Here is a 16118-nt window from a genome sequence, read left to right on the forward strand (position 1 = left end):
GGGGCAAAGTTCATGTGTGCATTTCATTGCATGCACGCATCCTGCTGCATGTATTCCGCTGCATGCTGATACGTACGTTAGTGTGTCGTTTCAAATGTTTCGAACGCATTTTGACATATTGGTCGAATTTCCCAGTTTTCATATACAAGTTGTTTAACATACTGAGTATACAGTGTTTAAACGTCGGTGACGGGCAAAACTTAATTTGATTTATTTCACCCCAATGCAAAAATTCCATCTTATAATAGTTTTTGCGGTACCCCCTGCTATGCACATCAGATTCGAACCGGCCAACCGATCCCGTTAGCTCGGTGGTCGAGTGGTAAGACATCTGCACTAGAAAGCAGGAGGTCGTGGGTTCGAGTCCCACCCGAGTGATTTTTTCCAACTTTCACTCGGGAGTTAACACATTGAGTATACAGTGTTAAAACGTCGGTGAAGGGCAAAACCTAATTAGATTTATATCACCACGACGCAAAAATTCCATCTAATAATAGTTTATGCGTTACCTGCTGCTATGTACATCGGATTCAAACCGGCCAACCGATCCCGTTAGCTTGGTGGTCGAGTGGTAAGACATCTGCACTAGAAAGCAGGAGGTTGTGGGTTCGAGTCCCACCCGAGTGATTTTTTCCAACTTTCACTTGGGAGGTAACACATTGAGTATACAGTGTTTAAACGTCTGTGAAGGGCAAAACCTAATTTGATTTAGAGCCAGGTACTTCCTACTGTCGGCGACCATGCATCCTTTAACTTTTGAAGTCATGGAGTTCAAACTGCTTGGGTCCTAGTGCTATGGTCACCTTAGACCCGTGAACGTGGCTATATACAAAGCCACTCTTCGATCTACAGTAAAATTACTCTTATGTGATCCTGGTTACTGTAATCGAGTGACCATTCTAGCCGAATTTCGGCTAAATTTGACAGCATATTTGCATACAAAAATGAATGGCACAGAAAATTCAGCAGAATATTTTTTTCAGTAGAATTATGTTTCAGAAGGAAAAAAGAAAACATAGTACTTAGAGAAATATAGCACATTTGGTTCGGAAAAGCTTAAATTTTTGAAAGATCCCTGAAACAAACCCTTGCACAATGGAACAGCAATATATACTGGGTGACTTGGCAGATTTTTGAAGTGGATTTATCAGAATTTTAACATGGTATACCCATTGGTGGGACTGCAACCGGTTTGCGCATGCGGAACTTGGGGTACCAGAGTATCATGCCTGTCTTTATATCAGCCGTGCGCAGCACGCTGATATACTGTGATCGTCCAGTTTCTTTCTTTCACGTGACCAATGAAAAAATGGCCATAACTCCTAAACTAGTTGGCCGACTTCAAACAAACTTGGCCAAATTAAACCTTGTCACATGCCCTACCTAGCCATGTTCGTAAAATCCGGCCACTGGTCATTAAAGGGGCACTAGAGGTCATTTAATAAATATTTACAAAATGCTTCTTCTCCCACAGTCTTGACCCAAAAAATGTAAAACTTGGTCAGTTGTATCTTTGGACCAAGCCTCACAAAAGTTGTTCACAGAATTTGGCCAGTGGTCACCTATAGGTCAGTAGGGGTCATTTATGAAAAAAAAATAAAAAACTGTTTTACATTTTAAATCTTTGCAGCCCTGTTCAGTGTATTTTTTTATCTCTAATTCTCAAATTTCATATTCCTGACTTGTTTGGTTGTCGAGTTATTTTAAGTTTTTCATTTTTCAAACGCATGTAAAAAGCAATATAAAAACATAGGAATTCTGGGAAGGTTTCAAACCACCACGATACTGTGGATGTTGTGTGACATACAGTGCCACACTCTCCACAGACTTTGCCCATAACCACAGAAGTGGTGTCTCGATACTGCATTCCTTCGGTCTGTCATAGCATGCAGCAGTGCCACCTGTGTAAAGACATGTGTTCAGCCAGATGCTCTGCCGTGGATTAAAAAGTACGGAGGCCAATAAATAACACTACTGCTGTGAATAATTTGTGAGAGTTTTTGTGGATTAATCTACTGGCATTAACTACTGTTTCGTGTATTGTCTTGACGGCTATTTTATGTAATGTTTTGGCAGTCTGAATGTCAAATGTTCATAGTTGTTTCTCTTACATTCTTTTGCCGATCTCAGCCACATTTAGCAATGATCACCTTGTGGTCAGTGCGAGTCAGTATTCAGACAAACCGATAAAACGGCAATTTAGGCTGATATCCGTGCTTCGGGAAGCACATTAGCTCTAGTTGATTTTCTGATCAATTTAAACACATTCGTTGTGCTGTATTTATCATCAGATTTCTTGGCAATGACAGATCCAACACCAAGTAAGTGATTAACCTACAGAGAAAATTATACATCATGGTTATACAGTGGAACGTCACCAGTGGCGTAGCCACCGGGGGGGCGTGGGTGGGCGACCGCCCCCCCATGAAACCTTGTCACCCCCCCAGTCGCCCCCCCCCCCCCCCCACTGAGATTTTGAGTTTGCTAAAAAAATTATCATTGATCTACGTGACGCCATGGGCGTCAATCCTGGGGGGGACAGGGGGACTGGTCCCCCCCCCCCCCACTTTTTGAAGGGTGGGGGACACAATATCAAATGTCCCCCCCCCCCCAGATTTTTGAACTCATGTCTCATTTACAGGGCCCTATTATGTACTACAATGTATCTTTTGCTTAAAACTATTGGTTAAAGTGGTCAGAAATTGCCTCAGATAGCACCACAGGGGGAATTTAGAATCCAAAATTTTTCGGGGCCCTTAAGCCCCTTAAACCCCACGCCTATAGCTCAGAATTCTGGTAGCTGATTCAATGACTCCAACCTCGGAAACAATGTTCAAAAAATTTTCTTATGCCTTTAGCTGAGAAAACCTCGACAATTATGTTTAAACTATTATCTTTTGTGCTAAGATAATTATTGGTTAAAGTGGTAAGAAATTGCCTCAGATCACACCACAGAGCATCGAGAATCCAATTTTTCTCGGGGCCCTTAAGCGGGCCCCAAACCCCACGCCGTAAGGGCTTTGCGCTACGCGCTCGCATCAGTTCTGATCAAGGTATGTCCCCCCCCCCCCACTTTTGAGAAGCGATTGACGCCCCTACATGACGCCCCCCATGAAATGTTCCAGCCCCCCCCAGCGCCCCCCCACTGCAAAATTCCTGGCTACGCCACTGAACGTCACTACACCAAACACCGCTATACCGAACATTCAGCTATACTGAACATCGTCCTTGGCTCTTGATTTTTGTGTACAAACTGTACTGAATATTGCTGTTGAAAAATAGAGCGAAAATTGGCTATTATTTCCCCAAGGAATAGAAGGGGAAAGCCACCCATTGCTGTAGGTACCGGTAGTAAGCTCACAATCTGTGTAATTACATTGTTCAATAGTCAGCACGTGTTCAAAGTCATCTTTCAGTAACTAGAAGTACCATAGCGTGCACGGTAAAGTTCTGAAGGTCGCTATTTATTGACAAATGAGTACCGGAGCACCGGCAGCTTAAAATCGCTTTACCCAATGATCACTATTGTGAACAATTTCTGTGGATCCCGCGATGTTCGTTGTAGCGGCATTCCACTGTACGTCGCGGATCAAAAAATAAAATGATTTCACTTGTATTTACGCGAGGACGACCTGTGGCTTTGTTTACAATGCCACATTCACCGGTCTCATCCATACCCATGATACTGTTTAATAATAAAAGGAGCTAACAGGCTGAAATTTCAACACTCAAATTTACAACTGTTTTTTTAGTTTAAAAGTATAGCCTTTACTAGTTTACACCAAAACATTTTTTTTTAAAACCCGGATACATCTAAATAGTAATTTAAAAGGAAGACGTACAACTTTTACATAAGAAATCGATCATTGTTTACTAAAAACAATAAGCCAAGACAATATTAGTTATCCCACAAGTGCAAGTGGAAAACAGAATAATATGTACATTGTAGTTGGCCGGGGCAAGAGCTTGGGCTATAAAACTTGGGCAGGCCTATACATTGTATTAAATTTCCCCTGTCCTATGAAACTCTTAATTTTCGTAAAAAAAATAATAATAATTTCTGTGTATGATTGCTTAAGAACAGTTATGTTTTGCATTTTGTTTCAATTAAATATCTGTAGATCAACGTTATGAAAACCAGAGAATTGGATTGAAAGCTGCGGGATGGATGGTTTAGCAGGTTGTGCTGATTCCAGAGGAATTGTGCAAGATTCCACATCAACTCATTCTCATTCCACGAGGGTTGTTGCTGATGAGGACAGTGTACACGTGCATAGTCAAGATGATTCAGAGACCCAAGATGAACAACAAAATGCCACTACCAACAAGAATTGTGCTGTTAGCAGTTCCAGCAATCCACTGTTTGATACAAATGCCAACAAATCAGTCACCGTGTACAGAGAAAAAGATATGTCATCACATGAAGTAAACCTTGACACTTGGAACAAACAGACCAAGACCACAGGATTAAACAGTGAACACCACTCAATGAGTAGCAGTTCTTGTGCATATGGGGAAACATCCATGAGTTGTGCCCATTCTAGTGGGGGTCAAGTTGGAGAATCAGATGGGTCTGCGCAAAGTGTTCTAGTACTCGAGAAACCATTGAACGAAGCTCTAAATGATGCAGGACACTTCTCCTATGTTACACTGTGCAGTGTAAATTTGTCAATTCTATTTGAGGACCAGTGGAACAAGTAAGTGAATCAAGATTAAAATCAGAGAAATTAGCCCCCATCAAAAAACAAACAAACCTGTTTGGACAAAAGGAACTGGCACAATCAATTTTTAGTTGTCATAGGCAGAATGACGGCATTATTCTCAACACAAACTGTGACTGCACAAAACTATTTTTGTTAAAAATTTATAGTAAATGGTAAGAAAATGTTCAATGTTATGACCATATTTTCACCATTTGTAGAACTTGGGTGCAGACCATTAAGTAGGCTTGAAATTGCCTACATAGTCCAGATCACTATTTTTGTGCTATTACAGCATTTTGTGGGCCATGAACTTGATGGTTGTAAAAAAGATGGGTGGAAGCCGTGCACAGGACTGTGAGCTCGTTTAAAGTGGGCCCTAAAATTGCTCTATTGTGCAATGGAGCACATTTTACAAAATGGCGATGTGCAACAGGCCTACTTTTGGGGTTGATCATCTTTGAATTGAATTTTCTCCCAAAAGTCATCATTTAACAGAACGAAAAAATGAAAGAAGATGAAATATCTTTAATTTGATGTCTCAAACTCCTGTACTGGGAGAATACTTTAAATAATTTTTGGTAGTGCGGGTAATTATCACTGAGGTCTATGGAAATCGATTTACTGGTCTGCACACAATATACCTTCAAAGTGGATGCTGCCATGCATGCAGTGACAGTGATTCAGTGTGCGGAACCTGGAGGAGGGCACCACCATTTCAAAGAGGTTGTCACCAAGGGCGGATCCACAACAAATGCCCCCAAATCTTCAGGGGGTCGAAAAGCCATCAGCCGATTATTGAGAAAAAAAGTGGGAAGGTAGGGGGGAGTTGGGAGGAGCTCAATTAACACTATTGGGGGGCGCTCTGCAGCAGAGCAAGGTGCATACAAACTGCCCATGTTTAGGCCTGATATCAAACGAAAAGAATTTTCCCCTCAATTTTTTGATAGAATATGAGTTGAGGATCAGGAAAAATTGCAACATTTCAGGTATATTTAAGAAGTGCAGAGCAGTAAATAGGCTCAAAATTGCCTAAGCGGGCAAAATCATGATTTGTAAGCCCTCAAGTTTTTTGCTATTAGAGCAATTGTGGGCCATGAGCTTGACGGTTTGAAAAATAGATGATTTAGTTGGAAGCCATGCACAGGACTGCGAGCTAGTATATATATATATATCTGTGAAATTTGGATGAAATTGGGCCTTAACTTTGTTCTATTTTGCAATGGAGCGCTATAAAGCTTTAATTTGATAGGTGTCTCAAACACCTTAGAGTGAGTAATATAAATATTTCTTGGGAAGTGCATGTAATTATAGGGCTATGGGAGTTTTACTGGTCTGAGCTGCACCCAAAAGTTGGGAATAACTACATTGTGACAAATTTTATATAATATTTGTTGTGATGTAAAGAAATATTCTCAATTAAGGATGAAGTGAGTCGTATATGTTTCGATCCAAATGCAACATATTTCTGGAAGAACCTTTGATGCTACCCCCCCCCCCCCAGATCTTTCAAAATCCACAGAAAGTGTTTTGAGCATTATACAGGATTCGGGAAGGTAGGGCCCTTACAGTGTTACTCATGATGCCCTTGAAGTTATAAATGTAGCAAAAAAATGTGCCATTGGGCCCCCGCACATTGTTGATCTTGGAGGAATCATGAAGTTCCTGAATATTAGCAGCTGATTTCACGAAACAATGCATAACTTACGCCATGCACCGGACTAACATAACAAATTTATTGAGCAGCTGTGCATAAACTTACGATCGATTTACAAAACTTAGTGTAGCTACGCAACGTTTTTAATAATTTAAACATGTTAGACAAAGATATTAATAACACTTACAACGACTGCTTGAGTATGATCTTGTTCGGTCATAAAACAGTTGTTGAATCACCTCCGCCCGCCATTTAAAAAAAAAAAATCCGACTTGCTTTGGAACCGTGCATGTCACGAGCAAAATAGAAATTCATTGACTTCTTTTACTTGAGTGTCTTCTTTCAACTTTGATAAGCTTTGCAATAACAGGCTCCACCACGATGAACATGATTTGCTGGTAAAAAAGGTCATTTTCAGTCAAAATGCCACTAGTTAAGGCACCTAAATTGATTGCGCAAGTTACAAATGTATGCTATACTTTGTTGAACGAGTCACAGACTTATACACGCTATGAAACTTTCATGAAATTGTCATAACTGAAAAGTTGCGCAACTTGCGCCATAAATTGTGGCGCAAGTAGACTTATGCCATTGCATAAAGTCTTGTGAAATCAGCTGCAAATATGAATTGCAAAACAAAAAAATGTGTACTTTTTCTGCAGAGATTGGAAAGAGAGAACCGTCCGTAGCCTGGTGAAGCACATGAATCTACCCAAGAAGGTGGTGGACACAATGCTGATGTTCATGAGTACACCGCATGATAAAGAGGATGCTATGATCTTCGCTGACAGCTTGAGGGAAGACCCTAGCCTTGTCAAACCACAACTTGTGCCACAGGTTGATATCAAAATCAGTAGTCATTTTGAGATATGGTAGACACAAAAGGACAGTGCTATTTGGTTTGGGTGTAATTCTTTGAATTTACTCAAACCAAATAGTACCCAGCCCCTCCTATTGCATCTGCCATATGTACATTATGTACCTCGAAAAGGTTAATTGGCCTCGGTCACTTCATACTGTGTAAAACTGATGTACAGGGTGGATATATAAACAAAACAGAAACCGAGATATTATTGCTAATTGGAACAGAAGTAGGGCACATGTGAATCAAAGGGAGATATCCTCTGTTGTATCTCCTCTTTAAAATGACACCCTGATCATGTAATTACATTCACGGTTGACTGAGCAGTGACCAATTTTATGAAACGGTCTTCTTTTTTTTCCCCACCTGCCTTGATTGGCAACCATAGCCTTTCACTCTGTGACAAATGACACCACAAAAACCACAATTGAAAAGTAGCGCAATTCTCTAAATGGACCCTTTCATAAAATTGGTCACTGCTCAGTCAACCATGAATGTAATGACATGATCAGGGTGACATTTTAAAGAGCCTACATTCAACACTAATAGAGGATATCTCCCTTTGATTCACATGTGCCCTACTTCTGTTCCAATTAGCAATAATATCTCGGTTTCGTGGGTTTTTTTATCCACCCTGAACAGTGGCTTTATGAAGATCATTCTCCAAGGACAAATGTCAGGTCTTATCCACTGCTCAAGTAGATCGTCCAAAACACTTAAAACGTTGCCTTTAGAATATGCTTAAAGTTTACCGTGCAGCATTACTACATGGTCTTAGCGGTGCCAAGCAAATCCTCTTGTAAGCAAATGAGCTCCCTCCCAATCACTCCATTGGAGTCTTTGCCGATTCCGGTAATTGCATCTCCATAGCACGTACTCTATGTAGACAGTGTGTGCATATATATCCATACAGCCGACTGGCTGGAAATTGCACAGGTCTGAGAGTAATGCCTACAGGTCACTATTTCTGGTAAGCAGCAAATTAAAAGGAATGATAGTAATGCAATCAAACCAGTCAAGTTACATGGTAAAATAACTTGGAGTTGCTTAGTAAAAAATGTTGATTAACAAATGTAAAGGTAAATGTAAATGTAAAGGGTGAGCACTGCTTGAACTTATTTTCATCATATAAAGGTAGAGTATAGATATATCATTTGCAGCTATCCAAAAAGGAACTTAATTATTGTTGAAAAGCACCATTTATTAAGATGGTAGTGGCACTAAACTCCCTGTAAAACTGTTCTTTTTGGCATGCTGTCATTTTAAAGAAATAATTACAGAAGGTCATTTCCAAAAATGCGTCTAATTCAGTTAAGCCGTGAATGGGTGCATGCAATTGACATGACGCACACGCGCGTGTGGTTGCTATAATCCGTCGGTTCAGTGTGTAACATTGTGTAGCTGCAATCGGCTGAATGAGAACGTGTCCCGGACAGCTGATTATGGGTGCAATTCAAAACATGACTCGGCAACATTTGAATTGAAAGCGAGATCCTAGAATATTGTTTTCTAAGAATATACAGCATAATTCACTGAGCTAGAAATTCATCAGGTTAGGTGTTAAGCACCAGTGTTGAAGTCAAGTACTTTTTCCCGATTACCGAGTACTGCCGAGTACTTAGATTACCGAGTACAAGTACGAGTGCTTGTACTTCCGAGTACAAGTACAGGTCTCAGAATACGAGTACTTCCACTTCCGAGTACGAGTACAAGTACTTTTATTCTGAGTACAAGTACTTTTATTTCCGAATATGGCTACACGGCAATGGTTCATTGTGCGTTATTGGCCCAGGCCCAGTCAGACTGATATACAGACCATTCACGGCTAGCTTTTTAATGTGTTTGCTTGACGTGCACGGAGGAAATGAGGAAACTTCCATTTCTCCGCAAGCCAATCAACCATTTCAAACTGAAAGTATGGATAAAAAAAGGATGTGGTAAGTCAAGCTATACCTTTTTTTTTAGAGACTGCTATTCGAGTATGAGTTCTTTGATGATCGAGTACAATTTTGACATGTCGAGTACGAGTACTTTGCTACCTAAGTCAAGTACTGTCAATCTCAAGTTCGAGTACTTTGACAATCAAGTACGAAATACGAGTATGAGTACTCTTAAAAAAAGTACTCGAGTAGTACGAGTACTACAACACATTTGAGCACCCTTAAATTTGAGCACTTTTGTTGCTTCAAATGAGAAAAATGTACAAATGATATACTCTACCTTAAAGTGCCAGGCTGAAAACTAGTCACAAGCCGTATATCTTTGCATGACACTGTGGCTGTTACAAAAACATTTCTGTGCTCATTTCTGTGCTTGAAGTTATCCACAGCTATTATTTGTAGACTGTATCAGGCCAGGCTCTTTTACTGTGATTATCCATGTAACAACAGACATGTAGATCCTGCTAAATTTCTCATTGCAGTAAGCATAACCATACTTTTCCTGGAACCCACACATTGATTAAAAAGACCCTCACGGATGAACAAATGTACATGTACATACTGGTAGATCAGCCACTGTTAAAATGTTATTGGTAATTAATGAACGGTGTGCACGTGTCATCAGCCTCACCATATTGTGAGGGATAGGATAGTTTATCATTTTGTGGTGTGGAAACAATTAATAATACTTCACTTTGCAGTGCGACAGAAGCTATAACCTATTGAAAGGTTGCTGATAATGGAGTTCCATGCAATCTCTTTAGGATCTAATAGGTCATGCCTTGGCAGATGGACAGTATGATGCCCGTTCTCGGGTCTTGGCTCTTCATGTTGCCAGCTTGATGGGTGTGCAAGAGACAGAGATCCACGACTTTGAAGCTACAATTGTAAACTCCTTCATTCAGGAAGAGGTGGAGCTGTCAGAGTAAGTGAGTTTTTTTTTTTAACCATGGCAACCATATCGGGCTGGTTGTCAGTATTTTTACTTTTTAACTGTACCACTTGGTTATTGCAGTCAATATTTGTTTTATAACACCTCATCCAGATCCATATGGATGCTGATTATCAGGGGGTGTTCACCTATTTTTGTCAAAAGATGTGTAGCCTACAGAATCAACCACCTTAAATATATTTTAAAATTAAGTAAGGCAAGTTTTTATCACTTTTGATGGACAGTCTCAGTAACTTTCGTGGCGCGAATGTCAAAATAAGTACTGTATACCTTGCTCTATGCTCTATTCAATCAGCACAAACAAAATTGGTGAAAAAAAACCTTTCCAACCTACAGACCCAACTTTTGAAAGGCACCTTTGCCTAATCGGAGGTATGATACTTACATTTAATCCATACTTTCCGGGTCAGGAAGTTTTATGTTATTGAAAATGTTGGTTCTTTTTATAATAATTTTAATATTTTTTTTTTTATGAATCCCAGATTAAGTTTAAGAAAAAATCTACCTTAAAGACCCCACATTTGCTCTAAAATGCACCAGAGAGCTTCTAGCGAGCCTCAACTCCACGCCATACAGGCTTATGCGCTCGCATTAGTTCTTGGAGCACAAATGAACCTACGTTAAAATTTGCAGACTTTGTGGTGATTTTGTGTTCTCATGCCCGAGGGTAAAACCAGGTAGGTTCCCGGGAAATTTACCTTGTGAAAACATGAAAACAAAACAGGATTTGTGTCAGGATTTAACACCCTAGCCAGGTGTAGGCCTATCAACTTCCACATATCCACCTGCCCTTTTAACAAAGTCCACAGCGGCAGTGCATATCTTCCATGATGTAGCAGATTGATCACATAAATTGTCCATTTGGTGATGAATGTGGTTTTGCAAATCCAGTAGGTTTTGGAGGTGGTCTTCTGAAAATCTTGTTCTCTAAATATCTCCACTAAAAAGGGAGTAAAACAGAGAGTCAAAACCGGTGACCTGGGAGTCCATTCAACACCATTATTCAGTGCGATTACTCGGCTGTCCCTAAAAAGTTCCTGTGTGCAATTTCTGACAGCAGTGTGTCTGTGGGCTGGGGCATTATCTTGTGCCCACCACAGCCATGTGGTTGCGAAGGCAAAGTGTCTGCCGTTGATAGCAGAGTTAATCCAATTGCATATTAAGACGCTATAACAGAGCAGTGAAATTCATGTACCCCCAAACACAGTGCCTTTTTAACGTGTTGTTTCTCAGCCTATGCTCAGTATGATTGAAAAGTTAAATCATAACGGAAGAAGAAATTCTAAACTTCATGTAAATGAAAAAAATCAACCAAGATAAGCCGTCAAAAAGGGTGATATTTATCAACTAATTACTTGTGAAGAAGGCTTTTTGTAAAAAGTTTTACTGCACACCACAATGGATCTATAACTTTATTAATATGGGCCTTATTCACAAGTCGACCATATTGAATTGAAAGTGAGATAAAATCTTAATTTTTATCCCCCTGACTGTAAGCCGGAGGGGGATATTGCGATAGCGTATTCCTTCTGTGTGTATGTATGGGTAGGCATTACATTCACTGTGTGGACTTCCGAACAAAAGAGGTCCACATAAACCAGGTAGAGGCGACGTTGTGTGGACTTAATTGGGCAAGTCCACACAGTGTTTCCCAATTTCTGGAAAACAGGTTTAGAGGCATTTTTGGGTTAGGTTTATCTGTGGCAAAATGAAGAGAAACACTGAAGGAAATCATAGAAAAACAAGTCAGGTGTGTTTACAAACACAAATGCCCCGCAACCGTGACTGTTCCGATGACATAACACCACTCTTTTAACATCAACTTACATGTACCTTGGTCACATGGAACGTTCACTGACAGCATTAGTGTCTTTTGTAGGTTTTATATGAATTAATCCCTAATCCCAATAATCTCAGAATAAAGTATTTCTCAAGTTATCGCGCTGACAAGATTTCTATTGTTTTAGCCACTGTGAACTTGACCTTTGGCCCCAAATGCAAAAGGCTTCTTAAGATTACCAAGAACAATCCACAAACCAAATTGGAAGTTCATATGTTAAGTATTTCTCAAGTTATCGCGCTGACAAGATTTCTATTGTTTTAGCCACTGTGAACTTGACCCTTGACCTTTTGGCCCCAAATGCAATAGGCTTCTTAGGATTGCCAAGAACAATCCACAAACCAAATTTGAAGTTCACATGTAAAGTATTTCTCAAGTTATCGCGCTGACAAGATTTCTATTGTTTTAGCCACTGTGAACTTGACCTTTGGCCTTTTGGCCCCAAATGCAAAAGGCTTCTTAGGATTACCAAGAACAATCCACAAACCAAATTGGAAGTTCATATGTTAAGTATTTCTCAAGTTATCGCGCTGACAAGATTTCTATTGTTTTAGCCACTGTGAACTTGACCTTTGGCCTTTTGGCCCCAAATGCAAAAGGCTTCTTAGGATTACCAAGAACAATCCACAAACCAAATTGGAAGTTCATATGTTAAGTATTTCTCAAGTTATCGCGCTGACAAGATTTATCCGGACACACACACACACACACCCAGTCGTTTTTATGCCCCGCGGCGAAACCGAAGGGGCATACTGTTTCCGCCTTGTCCTTCCGTGGGTGGGTGGGTGAGTTTGTCTTACATACGCAGTGTGGACTTCCGAACAAAAGACGTCCACATAATGTAGGTAGCACCGACGTTGTGTGGACTTGCCCCACGTCCACACAGTGTTTCCCCATTTCTGGAAAACAGGTTTAGAGGCATTTTTGGGTTAGGTTTATCTGTAGCAGAATGAAGAGAAACACTAAAGGGAATCATAGAAAAAAAATTGGGTTGAAAGAGTTTTCACAGTTTGAGAAAAATGAGTTTTTTCACTGGTTTTTCTTAACTACACGAAAGCAATGGAAAGTCCACACTAGTCATGTGAAACAAGTATGGGTGGGTGTGTGGGTGGGTGGGTGGGTGTGTGTGTGTGTCCGGACAAATCTTGTCAGCACGATAACTTGAGAAATACTTAACATATGAACTTCAAATTTGGTCTGTGTATTGTTCTTGGTAATCCTAAGAGGCCTATTGCATTTGGGGCCGAAAGGTCAAGGGTCAAGGTCACAGTGGCTGAAACAATAGAAATTTTGTCAGCGCGATAACTTGAGAAATACTTTACATATGAACTTCAAATTTGGTTTGTGGATTGTCCTTGGCAATCCTAAGAGGCCTATTGCATTTGGGGCCGAAAGGTCAAGGGTCAAGGTCACAGTGGCTGAAACAATAGAAATTTTGTCAGCGCGATAACTTGAGAAATACTTTACATATGAACTTCAAGTTTGGTTTGTGGATTGTCCTTGGCAATCCTGAGAAGCCTTTTGCATTTGGGGCCGAAAGGTAAAGGGTCAAGGTCACAGTGGCTAAAACAAAAGAAATTTTGTCAGCGTGATAACTTGAGATATACTTTACATATGAACTTCAAATTTGGTTTGTGGATTGTCCTTGGCAATCCTAAGAAGCCTATTGCATTTGGGGCCGAAAGGTCAAGGGTCAAGGTCACAGTGGCTAAAACAAAAGAAATTTTGTCAGCGCGATAACTTGAGAAATACTTTACATATGAATTTCAAATTTGGTTTGTGTATTGTTCTTGGTAATCCTAAGAAGCCTATTGCATTTGGGGCCAAAAGGTCAAGGGTCAAGGTCACAGTGGCTAAAACAAAAGAAATTTTGTCAGCGCGATAACTTGAGAAATACTTTACATATGAATTTCAAATTTGGTTTGTGTATTGTCCTTGGTAATCCTAAGAAGCCTTTTGCATTTGGGGCCAAAAGGTCAAGGGTCAAGGTCACAGTGGCTAAAACAATAGAAATCTTGTATTTATTCTGAGATCATAGGGATTAGGGATTAATTCATATAAAACCTACAGAAGACACTAATGCTGTCAATTAATGAACGTTCCATGTGACCAAGGTACATGTAAGTTGATGTTGAAAGAGTGGTGTTATGTCATGGGAACAGTCACGGTTGCGGGGCATTTGTGTTTGTTAACACACCTGGCTTGTTTGCTATGCTTCCGAGGATTGGCTTTGTGTTTTCCTTTGTCCCTGTAATATAACACTCTCCCATAGACTAAGCACACAAACCTGCGTTCGAGGACAATAGGCACCTTCCTTCGAGGATCAATGGCCCCTTTGTGCTCCTTTTGTTGTCTGTCCTCAGGCGTAATGCCATGCAGGAACACACCCACCCACCCACCCACCCACCCAGACTTGTTTCACATACCTAGTGTGGACTTTCCTTTCTTTTCGTGTAGTTAAGGAACACCAGTGGAAAAACTCATTTTTCTCAAACTGTGAAAACTCTTACAACCCAATTTTTTTTCAATGATTCCCTTTAGTGTTTCTCTTCATTCTGCTACAGATAAACCTAACCCAAAAATGCCTCTAAACCTGTTTTCCAGAAATGGGGAAACACTGTGTGGACGTGGGCAAGTCCACACTTCGTCGCTGCTACCTACATTATGTGGACGTCTTTTGTTCGGAAGTCCACACTGCGTATGTAAGACAAGCTCACACACACACCCACACACCCACCCACCCACGGAAGGACAAGGCGGAAACAGTATGCCCCTTCGGCTTCGCCGCGGGGCATAAAAACGACTGGGTGTGTGGGTGTTCCTGCATGGCATTACGCCTGAGGACAGACAACAAAAGGAGCACAAAGGGGCCATTGATCCTCGAAGGAAGGTGCCTATTGTCCTCGAACGCAGGTTTGTGTGCTTAGTCTATGGGAGAGTGTTATATTACAGGGACAAAGGAAAACACAAAGCCAATCCTCGGAAGCATAGCAAAAAACGACTGGGTGTGGGTGTGTGTGTCCGGACAAATCTTGTCAGTGCGATAACTTGAGAAATACTTAACATATGAACTTCAAATTTGGTTTGTGGATTGTCCTTGGTAATCCTAAGAAGCCTTTTGCATTTGGGGCCAAAAGGTCAAGGGTCAAGGTCACAGTGGCTGAAACAATAGAAATTTTGTCAGCGCGATAACTTGAGAAATACTTTACATATGAACTTCAAATTTGGTTTGTGGATTGTCCTTGGCAATTCTAAGAAGCTTTTTACATTACGGGCCAAAAGGTCAAGGGTCAAGGTCACAGTGACTAAAACAAAAGAAATTTTGTCAGCGCGATAACTTGAGAAATACTTTACATATGAACTTCAAATTTGGTTTGTGTATTGTTCTTGGTAATCCTAAGAAGCCTATTGCATTTGGGGCCGAAAGGTCAAGGGTCAAGGTCACAGTGGCTGAAACAATAGAAATTTTGTCAGCGCGATAACTTGAGATATACTTTACATATGAACTTCAAATTTGGTTTGTGGATTGTCCTTGGCAATCCTAAGAAGCCTTTTGCATTTGGGGCCAAAAGGTCAAGGGTCAAGGTCACAGTGGCAAAAACAAAAGAAATTTTGTCAGCGCGATAACTTGAGATATACTTTACATATGAACTTCAAATTTGGTTTGTGGATTGTCCTTGGCAATCCTAAGGAGCCTATCGCATTGGGGGTCGAAAGGTCAAGGGTCAAGGTCACAGTGGCTAAAACAATAGAAATCTTGTATTTATTCTGAGATCATAGGGATTAGGGATTAATTCATATAAAACCTACAGAACACACTTATGCTGTCAATGAACGTTCCATTTGACCAAGGTACATGTAATTTGATGTTAGAGTGGTGTTATGTCATGGAAACAGTCACGGTTGCGGGGCATTTGTGTTTGTAAACACACCTGACTTGTTTGCTATGCTTCCGAGGATTGGCTTTGTGTTTTCCTTTGTCCCTGTAATATAACACTCTCCCATAGACTAAGCACACAAACCTGCGTTCGAGGACAATAGGCACCTTCCTTCGAGGATCAATGGCCCCTTTGTGCTCCTTTTGTTGTCTGTCCTCAGGCGTAATGCCATGCAGGAACACCCACCCACACACCCACACACCCACCCAGACTTGTTTCACATACGTAG

The 16118-nt window shown here is 40.6% G+C and overlaps 1 protein-coding gene across 4 annotated transcripts in view; it reads left to right on the top strand.

Annotated features, from left to right (window-relative positions):
• Positions 1-16118, top strand: part of LOC119732018 (transmembrane and coiled-coil domain-containing protein 4-like) — a 76010-nt gene that overhangs the window by 11569 nt on the left and 48323 nt on the right. For all 4 annotated transcript variants that reach the window (XM_038205380.1, XM_038205382.1, XM_038205383.1 and 1 more), the window contains exons 2-4: positions 4122-4697; positions 7020-7194; positions 9924-10084. In XM_038205380.1, coding sequence (XP_038061308.1) covers positions 4165-4697; positions 7020-7194; positions 9924-10084 — 869 coding nt within the window. In that variant the 5' untranslated portion in view covers positions 4122-4164. The remainder of the gene's footprint in view (positions 1-4121; positions 4698-7019; positions 7195-9923; positions 10085-16118) is intronic.

Source organism: Patiria miniata, unplaced genomic scaffold (assembly GCF_015706575.1).
Source record: "Patiria miniata isolate m_02_andy unplaced genomic scaffold, ASM1570657v1 HiC_scaffold_24, whole genome shotgun sequence".
NCBI classification, from domain to species: Eukaryota; Metazoa; Echinodermata; class Asteroidea; order Valvatida; family Asterinidae; genus Patiria; species Patiria miniata.